This window comes from Triticum aestivum, chromosome 1A (assembly GCF_018294505.1).
Source record: "Triticum aestivum cultivar Chinese Spring chromosome 1A, IWGSC CS RefSeq v2.1, whole genome shotgun sequence".
NCBI classification, from domain to species: domain Eukaryota; kingdom Viridiplantae; phylum Streptophyta; class Magnoliopsida; order Poales; family Poaceae; genus Triticum; species Triticum aestivum.
Window position 1 is genome coordinate 578,237,727 of NC_057794.1, and position 12,902 is coordinate 578,250,628.

General features: G+C 48.4%; 2 protein-coding genes across 3 annotated transcripts; both read right to left on the bottom strand.

The window, feature by feature from the left end:
• Positions 1-561: 561 nt before the first annotated feature.
• Positions 562-12,183, bottom strand: LOC123069372 (iron-phytosiderophore transporter yellow stripe 1). Of its 2 annotated transcripts, XM_044492232.1 has the most exons (8): positions 11,850-12,132; positions 3,180-3,580; positions 2,918-3,087; positions 2,489-2,586; positions 2,220-2,354; positions 1,913-2,102; positions 1,685-1,802; positions 562-1,583 (listed from the first exon to the last, which is right to left on the bottom strand). In XM_044492232.1, the coding sequence occupies exons 2-8, from the start codon at positions 3,556-3,558 to the stop codon at positions 652-654; spliced, it is 2,022 nt and encodes a 673-aa protein (XP_044348167.1). In that variant the 5' UTR covers positions 3,559-3,580; positions 11,850-12,132; the 3' UTR covers positions 562-651. The 2 variants fall into 2 exon arrangements, with proteins under 2 accessions (XP_044348167.1, XP_044348159.1); XM_044492224.1 differs by lacking the exons at positions 562-1,583; positions 1,685-1,802; positions 1,913-2,102; ... (2 more) ...; positions 2,918-3,087; positions 3,180-3,580 and adding an exon at positions 9,425-11,201 and having other exon boundaries at positions 11,850-12,183.
• Positions 5,003-6,338, bottom strand: LOC123071276 (uncharacterized). The gene is made up of 3 exons (XM_044494807.1): positions 6,328-6,338; positions 5,785-6,247; positions 5,003-5,706 (listed from the first exon to the last, which is right to left on the bottom strand). The coding sequence occupies exons 1-3, from the start codon at positions 6,336-6,338 to the stop codon at positions 5,632-5,634; spliced, it is 549 nt and encodes a 182-aa protein (XP_044350742.1). The 3' UTR covers positions 5,003-5,631.
• Positions 12,184-12,902: the final 719 nt, after the last annotated feature.

Sequence of the window (12,902 nt, forward strand, 5' to 3'; positions counted from 1 at the left end):
TCGGAGGAGATCGTCATGGGCCGGCGCCGCTTCTGGCGCGGCCCCTCGGACCCACCGCATCAGAGAAAGAAATTCCTGAAGAGGAACATGAAAGTCTATGAAATGTAGGATCTTAGCAACTCCTTCCCCTAGCCGCATGGTCTGCTACTCGTGAATGATGGAAGCAACCACCTACCATGAAGGCCTGATGGACCATTGGCCTCGCTCAAGTACGCCACGCGCGGAAGTCCCACTCCAGTTTGTAAGGACACTTATGTGCAAAATGATCGGATTTCCATTTATACATGCTTACAAAATACCCAGTGATCAATAAGTACAATACATAAGCTATACCTTATGGATCGTGTAGTACCAGGAAAATGTAAGTTATCCGAATAATCCACAAGTATAGAGTACATTTGTATCCTGTATTCACACCAATTCAGTAGACACATACACCATCCATCAGATGTACATTTATGCACAAGACGTAAACCACACACCAATATATCATCTCTAGATAGCTCACATACTAAATCACCTGGAATAAAAACAACACGGTGCAAACAAAGTTAAACGGCAAACTACTATGGAAATACAATGTATCTTTGGCTACCCAGTATAAATCTTCAGTTGTGTGTTTGCCCCCACATTCTTGAACGAAATGATTCTCTAGGGTGCAGGTGTAAACTGCATGCAAATTGGTGGTTTAATCTTGGCAATGGCAAGTATGGAAGAAGGGAATGTCCATATTCCATCCCCACATATCAAACCGGATGCAACCGCAGGGACCATGAAACCAGCCTCCTTTTTGTTTATCTTGTTCCAGACAAAAACCACCAAACTTCCGACGCACATATCAATTGCGAAGCTCCCGCCGACAAGGAATGGGACTGCCATGGCCATGGGTATGGGCACATACTTGCTATATCTGTGTGGCATGACATCTCTTGCGATGCTGAGGAGTGCTGCAAATGCGAAGAATCCACCAGAGAGTGCTAGACAATACTTCGGCAACACCGAGAACCCCTCCACGCCAAGTATTGCCATATTACGGTATATCAATGCATACGGCGCCTTCCAGTAACCATCTGGGTTGCCAATATCAAATGCCTTGTAGAAGAGCATGAACGTAAGGGGAGCAAGGATGCAGCCCATGACCGTACCAATGGCCTGTGCCACCATCATGGATCTTGGTGATGTCTTTGTTAGATAACCCGTCTTGAAGTCATGCATCAGATCTGCAGATATAAGAACCAACTGCTTCACACATGTACCAGTAACAAGGCCTGCAACGACACCATTGTCCCTGCCAGCCCAACCCGCAAAGACGAAGAGTCTAATCTTCCCATAGTTATACCCCATGTTGATATCAGTAAGCCCTGTGCCGTAAGAGTTGGCGAATCCAAGCATGGGGGCTACGACATACGCTATAACTATGTAGTACCATTTCACTTGTCGAAACATTATTGGCGTGGTAATCGCTGCAACGACGCTTAACACGGCATACCCAGAGTATGCCATCCAAGCGGGGAGATGGCCTCTCTTGAAGACCTCATCGCGCTGCATATCCTCGAGTGAGACCGTATTGTCCATATTTTTCGCTGTAATTCATCCAGTCAACATTAGAACAACATAATTGATTCTAAAATGGAAAATGTCGAAGAACAAATGTACTGGATTTATGTTGTCCTGCTGTCCTCACCTCTATTATTGATATACTTACGGCTAAATTGTCGATACATGCCCTTAAAAGTGATGCTAATAATTTTGACGAATTGGTAGAGTCCATCCCCCAAGATAAGAGCGATACATATGAAGGCCTGGATGGTGAAGGAAATTGTTACTAATGAAGATAAACTATGACTGCTGTTGCTATTAATTAACGGAAAATGCCACCAAGGAAAAGGATTATGCTACAATTAATAAGTACCTTGTAGCCGTACAAACTTTTCATGCTGCTCTCTTTTACAGTTGCAGGGTACCAATCACCCTTGTTTTTACTGATGAGTGGGTACAATATTCCATATGAAAGAATTGCACCTAGGAGGGTGGAAACATTTACTATATGCGGGCAAATCATCCCAGCGCCGACGTATGTCATGCTGAAGTCAAAGAAAAATCTGACAAAACAAAACGTGGCGAACTAATTAAGAAAGTCTGCTGCACACCACGAATCTGACAAAACATAGCGTAATGGCGATCGACAATGAGGAGCAGAATTGCGAAAAGGATTTTACGTCTGCTTCCAGGCCTTGAGACCAAAAGTAGGGAACTGAACAAACCCACAAGCATCGCCGCCGGTGTAGAACCACTGGAAGAAACTCCATATGAAGCTACCCCCAAAGTATTTCAGAAACCCACGTATTTGCTTCCTATCATGGATGTAAAGGAAAGGTTAATTCATTTGTATAAAATCAAGTAGTCACTCCATATTGTCCAATTTAATGTCTGAAAGAACAACGCGACGGGCATAACTCCTCAGGTCAGAATATACAAATATACATACTTTGAATTCTTGTCTCCCTGGGTGGTATGGAAGCCGTTTATAAGAACTGCAGTTGCCGTCCCACTAGGGTAAGTTAATTTATAGTCGACGACCAATACCTGAAAACATGCATGATGTTTCATATTTAGTGACAAAGACCGATGAACCGCCCGGGCACAATTCTATAATATGGCGTTGCTAGTTCTTGGTTGTTTTTCCCTTTTCTTTTTGAGGAATTAGAGCAGCAGAGGTTCCAACTCTATTTTTTGCTTGCTCGCTTGTTATTGTTTTTATTTCATTCATCTAATTTTGTGTGTACGTTAATCCTAGCAACGGAGTACACGTGCACAAACAGGAGGATAAAGAAGCTAGCGAGAGGCAACCGAGCAGCAAACTAGAGTTAAGCACACTCAAATCTGTTATGCATTCAATTTAAAAAAGAAGCGGAACCTGTCTAAGGGGAATCAAGGTGAGGAGTCCACCGAAGCAGCAAGAAAAGAGGAATGCCGTCATCCAGCCAATCCCTGGCTCCTTGTAGCTCCCCGGCCCGTTGGCCACCGAGTCGCCGGCGAGCTCGTACGTCTTTTTGTTTAGACCCAGCAAGGTTGACCCGAACCCACCTGCAATGCATCACTCAAATAGCCAATCAGGTAGTGCAAAGCTAGTAACTGATACTAGTAGGAAGACATGGCAGGATATGCATGGCCCTAACCGGCGAAAGCGATGGTGTAGCAGGCCACGCCGCATGTCTGGACGATGGTGTTCTCCTGTGGGGTGAAGGGTCGTGACACGATGCCGAAGCGGTCCAGCAAGCTGGTCCAGCCACGGAGCGCGAGGAAGGAGAGCAGCGCGGCGGAGACATTGAGCGTGGGCACTAGTCCGGTGGTGAGCGACATCCTCATGACGATGACGGTGTAGATGCACCCGATGAGCAGCGCTGCCACCATGCCGCGCACCGTCAGATCATCCTGCCACCGCCCCACGGGCTCCAGCTCGTGCTCGCGCGGCCCCGCGGCGAGCGCGGGATCTGATGACTCCATGTCGCCTTCCGCGGCCTCGTGTTTCTCCATCTCCGGCGCGACGACGTCCATGCCCACTCTCTGCTCCTTGCCTCTGCATGCAGGAAGAAAAATGATACTACCTCCAGTCCGATTTAAGTGTCGTTTTTTTTAGCAAAAGAGGGTTTCCCCTCCGATTTCCATTAGAGAAACCAGGTCGAAGCCGAGCAGTAGTCTAGTAGTTCGATACAAGTTCGGGCTCAAATAAGAAACATAAAGCAGAGCAGGGGCTTAGCTAGCCTAGCGACCCTGCGATAACAAATCCCAAAGCTACATTACAACTCCAAAACATAATGAAGAAGGCAAAGGACGCAAAGTAACAGTAGACAAGCTCTAACGATTTAAGTGTCGTAGAAACAACAATTGGTCAGTACAAATTCCTACTAAGCTGGCGACACGAATTTCGGATTGGAGGGAGTTCAAAAAAACGTTTCTTAAGAATGACCCAATTTGGAGCATTTCAATTTCAGCGCGGCAGAAGAATTTAACATGCAAGATCGCTTACCTCAACGAGATAAGAAGAAACCACACCGCTCGGCCGACTAGCTGGTTTCCGGGGAAGTCACGCCCTGATTCGTGACAATCCAAGCTGGGGATGAGATCCTGATGTTAGTGATTGCCGATGGTATGGTTTTATGTAGGGAATCATTGGGAAAAGTCCACTCTCTTGTTTTTTTTCCTATATCTAGCTGTTTCCTATATTTTTCTTGTGTTGAAGTATTTGATTCTCTTGGCAGGAGAAGGCTACCGCCCAAGTAGAGATGAACCCAAATTCTTTAACATCTGGTTGCATCCCAATCTTATTATTTTTTCGTTGTTAATGATGTACTAGTATCCAGAAAGAAGCTGGTTGCCATTTCCATTGGCTATGACTATGAGTAGTTTGACTATGAATTTCTCAAATAAAGAAAGAAATATGGCAGAAAGACTAGCGGTGGCGGCAGTCGATCTGGGCCACGCTAACGGTTGTTGGGACTTGGGACAGAGAATAATGTGCCCTGTTAATAGCACTAGGGGGACAATAATGTGATGATTAAATAACATTGTACAACTCGTATATATTTTAGGGAGTCAACGAGAGAGAAATGTTCCTTCCACAGCTTGGAATTGGTAAGGTACGTGCTTTGCCGGGATAAGAGCATCTTTAGCCCACACCGCATTCCGCCAGCCCGCAAACCTACGATGAGGGGCGCGACAAACAGGTTTGCAGGTTTATTTTTGCCCGCGGCAAAACAGACACCACAATGCCGAACTGCAAAACAGAATTGCACAATTCAAAAGAAATTCTGACAATTAACAAGAATAGTTCGGCATTGCGGTGTTTGTTCTGCTGCAGGCAAGAATGGACCTGCAAACCGCAAAAACAGAATTGCACAATTCAAAAGAAATTCCGACAATTAACAAGAATAGTTCGGAAATTCAACATATATAGTTCTCACATAAAAATAACAAATAATATAGTTTTAAGCATCTAGGGAACCGAATTGAACATTTTTGCATCAAAACAACAACAATAAAGTGGTGAAACCTTGATGAACAACCATCAAGCACCATCAACACCACCAGCACCAACACCACCGTTGGAAGCCATCCTTCTTCGCTCCAAGATCCCCTTTCTCATCAAATCATGCCGCTCCAAGGTTAGCGCATCCATCTCATTACGGTTCATGGTCATGATTTTGTTCTCCTGGCAATGAGCTTGGCAAGAGCCTTGGTTTCCTCGGCTTGGGCTCTTTTCTCCTCAATTGCGGCCTTGCGCAACCTATCCGCCTCTTCCACGGCTGCCTTGCACAACTTCTCCTCCTTGATTAGGTTCACTTCTCCTCTTTCTCTTGAGACCTCTTCATTGCCAACTCTTTTTTTTGCTTCTATAGTCATGGTAACCATCAACTCATTTGAGTGCACCATATGATCTATCTTGTCTCTCAAACTTGATGCGTCGGACTCCTTCTTCATATTCTCCTTGGCCTTCTTGTTGCCATCCGGCCTAACCTTGTTTCTCCCTCCTTCATCATCTTCTTCATCATCCTACAAGGTGAAGGTACCTCTCTTCGGTGGTGCTTCTTTATCCCTCACCTTCCATTTCTCGCTTTTCTTAAGCAATGCTCAACAATGCTCGAATGCAAAGGGCTTGCCCCTGGATGCCGGCATGTCCCTATACCTCGCGGCTGCAATTTTATCCTACAACCAAAGCAACTATGTCAAAGCACTATCATTTGCAAACATCGTCACCAATATGATTAAGGAAAAAGCACTCACCCAATCGGCTTCATTAGTGCCACCTGGAGGTGCATTGTACACTTGCTCCAAGCATCCACACCACCAGCTAACCGCCGCCTTGATCACATCCCAACCTCCTTGGAGTGGTCTATAGGTGCGTGGTGTCAGCTCAACATTCCTTGGCATCAACCGGAAGAACTTGTCTTCTATCCTTTGCCAATACCTCTTCCCGGTTTGGTCGGTGCCGTGGATGGCATCGAGGGAGACGGCCTCCCAAGCTCGGATCAGCACCTCATCCTCTATTTGGGTATAGCTCTTCGACCTTTTGCTATATGTTGCCGTTTGCGATGCCTCGAAGACCTCCCCTTCAATCTCTTGCAACTCATCCTCTTCATCGCCGCCACCGTGTACCCCGCCGTCCATCTTGTCGTATACATAATCTTCGAGGGGTGCATTCTCAATGTTCACTGCGTTTACCTCAAGGAGAGCCGCATAGTCGGAGCTACAAAGAGTCGCATAGTCCCCAAATTATTGAGCTAAAACCCGAACGGCGACAATCAAAACTGGTGGGGGCGGACGTACCTTGCGGGCATTTCATCGAACACCGGTGGGGCGGCGGCAGGGGGCGAGCGTAGAACTCGCAGGGGCCTTCTTGGTTGCAGGCGCCCGCTTGCGTTTTGCCACGACGTTCCTCACAGGCTGCGTCGGCTCGGTATCACCAATGTTACTGACGACGGTAGGGCAAGCGGCAGCGTGAGCTGTAGTGCGAGCACCCCTCTTCGGGGCGGCTATGGTGGCGGCGGGAGCGGGCGTGCCTCCCTGCACGATGACGTTGCTCAGCCGCTTGCGAGGAACAACGCCGGAGGAAGCTTCGGACGCGCCCACAGCATCACTAGTGGGGAGATCCACCGCGGCGCCGCCCGCCGTCGATTTGGCTAACCCTACTTCCACAGTGATGAGCGTGGAGTCGGGGGTGTCCATGGCCTCACTGGAGGCCGCGGTGAGGTCTGCCGGAGCGGGGAGGTGAAGATTTGCGCCGGCGACGGAGGGGGAAAGCCGGAACTGCCGCGGTGAAATGTCTCTCCCGCCAAATCGATCTAGGGATAGAGGGCGCCTTCGGGCCAACCACGCAAATGCCTTTTTGACAGTTTCGGAGGGGGAAATTGCCGCGCCCCTCAAATTTTTTTGCAGGCCGGTCACTTTTACGGTATCTGGTCTGGCAGCGTTTTTTCGGCCCGAAACGGCAAAACGGCAGTTATTTTACAGTTTTGCCGGAAATGCGGTGTCTGCTAGAGATGCTCTAAGATAGAGGAGAACAGTACGCCTAACTCAAGCCGCTTTGCCCTGCTTTGCAACAATGATTGTGGCAAGAAGTACAGTTGTATTGTAGTTGACTTTGGACACAAGTGACAAGAAACACAGTTTCTTTCAGTTTGAGCAGCAAGGGCCCTTTGTTTAGAATTAACGTAAACAGCCGTGGAGAGAGAGAATAGTGATAGTGTGTAAGAAATTCGTATAATATATCGTTGGGTGCAAGGGGGCACGTTATATTTGATTACTCGGGATGGCTGTAAGCCACCTAAATGGGCCTGTGTTGACGATACTATTTCTACATTTAGAAATAATTTCAGTTTATATATAGTATAGTACAGTGGTGTAGCAAGGATTGGAGGGGCAAAAATGTTAGGTCAAAAAAAAACTACCAAAGAAAAGCTGTTGTAATGGCATAGAAAGCTCGGTTGTAGGAGCTTATTAGGTTTGAGATTTGCATTTCTTATTTGCTTCAGTGTTGAGATTATTAATAGATAAAATATATTCATCTTTAGACCTAAAATGTGAAATCAGTGGCAAACAATTGGTAAACCATATAGTCAGTTGTTCTTCCTATATTGTTCCTAAAACAAAACATTACCAGGTTGGCTAGTCGAGGAGAGCTGCAGAAGCGCCGATGAGCAATCAGGACCAGGAGTTCTTCTCCGACCAGCGGCAATCAAGATCCAACATTTGGTGGTCTCTTCTGCAGTTTTCTCTTCAGTAGCAAGAATTTATGCAGTTGGCCGATTTGATGGTCTCCTGCTTCCATACAACTCCGACAACGAGGAGTAATCAGCAGCAGGAGTGGTTCTCCGACCAGCAGAAATCGGGCGGCGCCAGGTCGCCGGCCGACGGTCCCCCGAGGCGGAGGACTGGAACCTCTGGAGACTGGAGGAGGCGACCTGGGCCGGGGGCGGCGGTGCGCCCCTTCCGCAACGGCCAAGCGATGCATCGAGCGAGCAGAGGGGGGCAGCGAGCGACGGGACACAGTCCCAACCCTGGTCCTCGCTCTCATGTTCTCCTGGGCGAGCGAGTTGCATTGGGCTGACCAAAACTTGCGCTGCATCCCGGGTCAATATTTTTCCACGTAGAAGATGGGCCGGAGTTTTCGTTGCAATCCGGGCCATGGCCCTAGTTGCCGGGGACCCCAGCTCAGCCCCTGGTCTAGCTAAAAGCAACTCTAGCAGACCCCGCATCCTCCCGGCCCGCAAAACGTGTTTGCAGTTCGCGCAAAAACGCCTTCCTGAAAGTAGAGCTATCATTTCTGTTGATATGAGGAGCAGGAGGGAGACGGTATATGAGATCAAGGTGTAGGGTATATATTGTACAACTATCTTTCCCCTTATGACTATCTGGCCTCCCACCTTTCCCACTTTGAATGACGAGGTTGATCACAGTGAGTGACCTCGAATAATTTGCCCCTTCGCCTTGATATGGCCCATCTCTGCAGTTTCTTCACTCGCTATGACTTTTGTAGTTGCGCTTTTTTGCCTCTATGACAAGACATTGGGATTGCATGCGAAATATTAAAACTTGAGCATTTATGATATGATTAGTTGTCCCTTTCTTTGTTTGTGTATAGTATTCCCTTCGTTTTTATTTAGTCTGCATATTAGATTTGATTAAAGTCAAGCTTTATAAACTCTGACAAAGTTTATAAACAAAAATATTAACATATACAATAAACAATTAATACTATTAGATTTATTATTGAATGTACTTTCACATCATATAGATTTGAACGATAAGTGTTTATATTTTCTTCTATAAACTTGATTAAACTTTATGGAGTTTGACTTTAGTCAACTCTAATATGCAGAGTAAATAAAAATGAAAGGAGCACCTTGTAATGCTTTTATTTGGTTATTGGACTACTTGACCTCGCATAGCTCTTCAAGCGGATTGGGCACTTAGCGAGCTTACACAGTGCCAAAGTGAAATAGTAAAAAACAGACTTCTCCGAGCGATAAACCATGTGAACTGCATGTGTTGTTCCGCTTTGCACACAATTAATTGTATCTTGGCAGCTACGTTATGAGCTAGAATTCGTCCGTGCTTGCCAATCGAGATGCATGTTTTTGTTTGTTGATGATAATGAACGATGCAACACTTGCGACCTGAAAGAATTAACGTTTTGGGTTTGCACCCAATATATTTCATACAGTTTTCCTAGAACTCATCTAGATGAGATATAATTTGGTTTCATTCATCTTTTATAGCCATTGGATGTGATGCTATAAGATGCTATAAGATGCGTGTGTGCTGACGTCAATGTTATATGTTCTTGTTTTCCAAATGAATGAGACCAAATTATATCTCATCTAGATGAGTTCTAAGTACTCCCTATTTCATACTTTGTCCGAAAGCCGGGAGTCGTTCTTGGTATGTGCTCCAGTGCAATCACATGCTCGTTGTGTGTCATGGCGTTTTTAGTAGATTGGATATAAGGGCGGACTGCGATGACTAAATGCATGGTGTTTTTGGGCCCAATTGGGGCATGTTTTGAGATTGTGAGTGTCTTGTCGTACAGGTGGAGGGTGTTGGCGCTGGGGAACAATTCTATTTGTTTCATCTACACTAGCTAGATTAACCACCTAGCTAGGACCTGTGATGCCTTTATATGAGACAATATATATATTCCCTACAAGTTAGCACTGGCTAGCTGCTTTGGTTGGCAATCTTGATCCCCCAGCTCACGTCCTCACAGTGCCGCACATACGGCACCACCTTCCCCACATCCACGTCCCTCCTCGCCGTGCAGTCATAGTAGGACGGTGAGTGGAAGCACGGCTCGACGGACATCGCTCGCACACACGGTGGTTCCGGTACCTCCTTTTTCTCAGCCAAGTCGGACTCGGACCAGATGGGTGTGCTGGGCATGATCCACGGTCGTATCCCGCCAAGCCCCTGCGCGACGTACCCGAACGTCGAGAAGCCGGTGGTGACGAGCACGTCGCAGGTGCTGAGCAGGTACATCTCACTCAGCGCCCTCCTGTCGTGGGACGTGTCCCCCCACTTCTGCCGCCCCTCGTGACTCGACTGGTGCACGCCGCCGGCGACCCTGCCTCCGCCGTACTCCTCCCTGATCCTCTCGTAGTACCACGAGCTCAAGGAAGTGACCAGGATAGCCTGGTCGGATGCGTTGATCTTGGACGACGACGTGATCTCCGGGAGAAGCTTCTCCCTGCGGACGCACGAGAGGACCTGGTCCAGTATGTGTTGTAGCGGCGTCGGCTTCTTCTGGAACACCCGGATCTGTATGCCGACACGCTGGCCAACGCCTGCGAGGTTGGTGCGGTAGTAACTGGTGACTGCGCGCCAGACGTCGTTAACCGGGTGGAACAAGTACCGTCCGAGGTGGTAGAACGCCATGTCCTTCTCCGGGAACATCCTGCCCAACTCGTCCTGGAACGACGGGACGAGGAAGAGCCCCGGGACGAGGTAGCTATCCGTCTTCATCAGCAACCACGGCGCGCCGTGGAGGAGCAGCTGATGCTCGTCGCAGTAGAAGAGCTTGTCGTGGAAGTCGTAGCCGCCCTCGAGGTGCAGGTAGACGAACGGCGGCCGGCGATCACCGCCGTCCGACCACGACGCGTTCCCGTGGGCACCCACGGAGATGACGTTGGCTTTTAGCATGTTGCCGAGGCTCTCGTTGGAGCCGATGCCGTAGTCCCTGAGGTGCCCCAAAGGGAAACTCCTGCCAGAGGGTAGCAGCCACGTCGTCCCAGGGAAGGGCTCGCAGAAGAGGGCGCTGATGTCCTGCTTGTACTGGTGGACGAGGAGGACACGGTCCGTGAGCACGGCGTAGAGGAAGGCCGAAGCGGTGGCGAGCATTCGGTTGCCGAGGCCGCGGTAGCTAATGGAAATGAGGTAGCGGCAGTCCGTGGCGGCAGCGCCCTTACCGGACTTGAGCTGCCGGACCGCCGCCCTATACGGGGCTGTGCCAGGGCCGCACCGCTTCTGTAGGGCTTCGTGCCTCCGGAGCCTGCCAAGTAAGTAGGGGGATGGTTTATGCGATGCGTTCTTCTTCTTCTCGTGGTAGCTGGCGAACTCGTACCGGCTCCGGCACGACCGCTTGCTGAATTCTGCGGTGAGCAGGCCGTCGAGGAGCTGGTCGGCGGTGAGGTCAGATGGAGGTGCGTCTAGAGATAAAGAGACATTTTATTAGCAAACCCGTGGTCGAAATTTCAACATTTTATTACCACCACATGGCATAGGTGTTGCTCTACATGAGCTTTTGATTTACTCCCTCCGATCAGAAATATTTGTCGGAGAAATGAATAAAATAAATGTATCTAAAATTAAAATATTTTTAGATATTTTGATTTCTTCGACAAGTATTTTCGGACAAAGAAAGTATGATTTTGATAATTACCCTGATAGGAGAAATTAGACTATATCCCATGAAAGGGATTCCTAGTCCAGCCTGTTTTATAGTTTAGGTGAAAGAGAATACGGTGGACTTGGGAGTACATGCTCAATTAATTAGCTACCGAGTCTCCACTGTCCAGTGGCACATGGTAAATTGTGACTTTGACGTGCGTCCACTACTATCACTATAATGGTATAGTATAGGCACTTGACCCAAGGAAGAGAAAAAGAATGAATTCAGCAACTCGATGGAACTCCAATCATAGCGCTCTACACTCTAAGTTTCTTTAGAGATTTAATATAAATTATATACAAAGCAAAACAAGCTTAACTTATATTCTAAAATACGTTTATATACATATATCCGTATGTAGCCTATACAAAAATCTCTGAAAAAAATTTAGAAACGGAGGGAGTACCTTGCAGGAAGGACCAGGGCGAGTCGGCGGAGAAGACGACGACTGCGAGCACCGTCGCGGCCAGGACGCAGACGGCTGGCACGAAGCTCTTTGGGCGGCTTGGAAGCCGCCGCGGCCGCCTCTTGGCGGTCTCCAGGTCGGCCAGCGACGAGGACGACGACGGCGCCGGGTCCCTTGCGGCGTCGGTGCTGCTTCTCTCGACTTCCATGCTCGCTTCCGGCCTTGGTCGCCTCGCGGACTTGCGTGGATAGAATAACGAAGGGAGGGAAACAAATGTGCGGGAGCTCCACCGCGGCTGTGTGCATATTTGTGGGAAGAGGTGCAGCTGACCAGTCAGTCACAAGACCTAGTATTGGGTTTTGTTTTCTGTTTTCTTCTTTTTTAGGGGAGAAGACCTACGGTTTTGGACTGGGTAGGTCAATGATTCCAATCGGGCAGCCGATAGCGACCATGAGATGCGCAACCAGGCCTGTAGCGATGCGATGCGTGCCTTCGTGGGCATGCATGGACGACTTCGCCTGCCTTATCCTATTCCACATCCCATCCGTGTTGTCATCCACACGTCTCCTGAGCTTGGGAGTTTAGTACAAGGTGATCACCATAGTATATTTTATTTACAAGGGCCGGTGTGAGCTACTCTCTGGTTGTGGCTCACATGAACTAAGGTTTCTTGGAAATTAGTTACGATTTGAATTCAAAGATGAGTTCCTCCCAACCACCCACGCATCTATCTATCTGATTACAAGCCGGCCTCAGCCGCCCAATTCCTAGGCAAGAGAGAAGGAAATCAGGGAACGGCTACAAGTAGTAGCAGTACACGAGGTTAACGGGCCAGTTTGGACTTGCAAGCCATCGGAGAAGTTTCTTGGGCCTGTCGACTTGCAGTGGTGGAGCCAGCAAATATGCATTAGGGAGGCCAGGTGCTGCTAAAACTGGTTGGGGAGGGCTTTTCCCAGTCCGGCCCCGCATGGCGACCAGGGGGGAAAACCTAATCCACCGTCACCAGCTCCCCCGGCCCTTCTCCCCTCCTCCCTCATCGCTGCCACGGGGCCG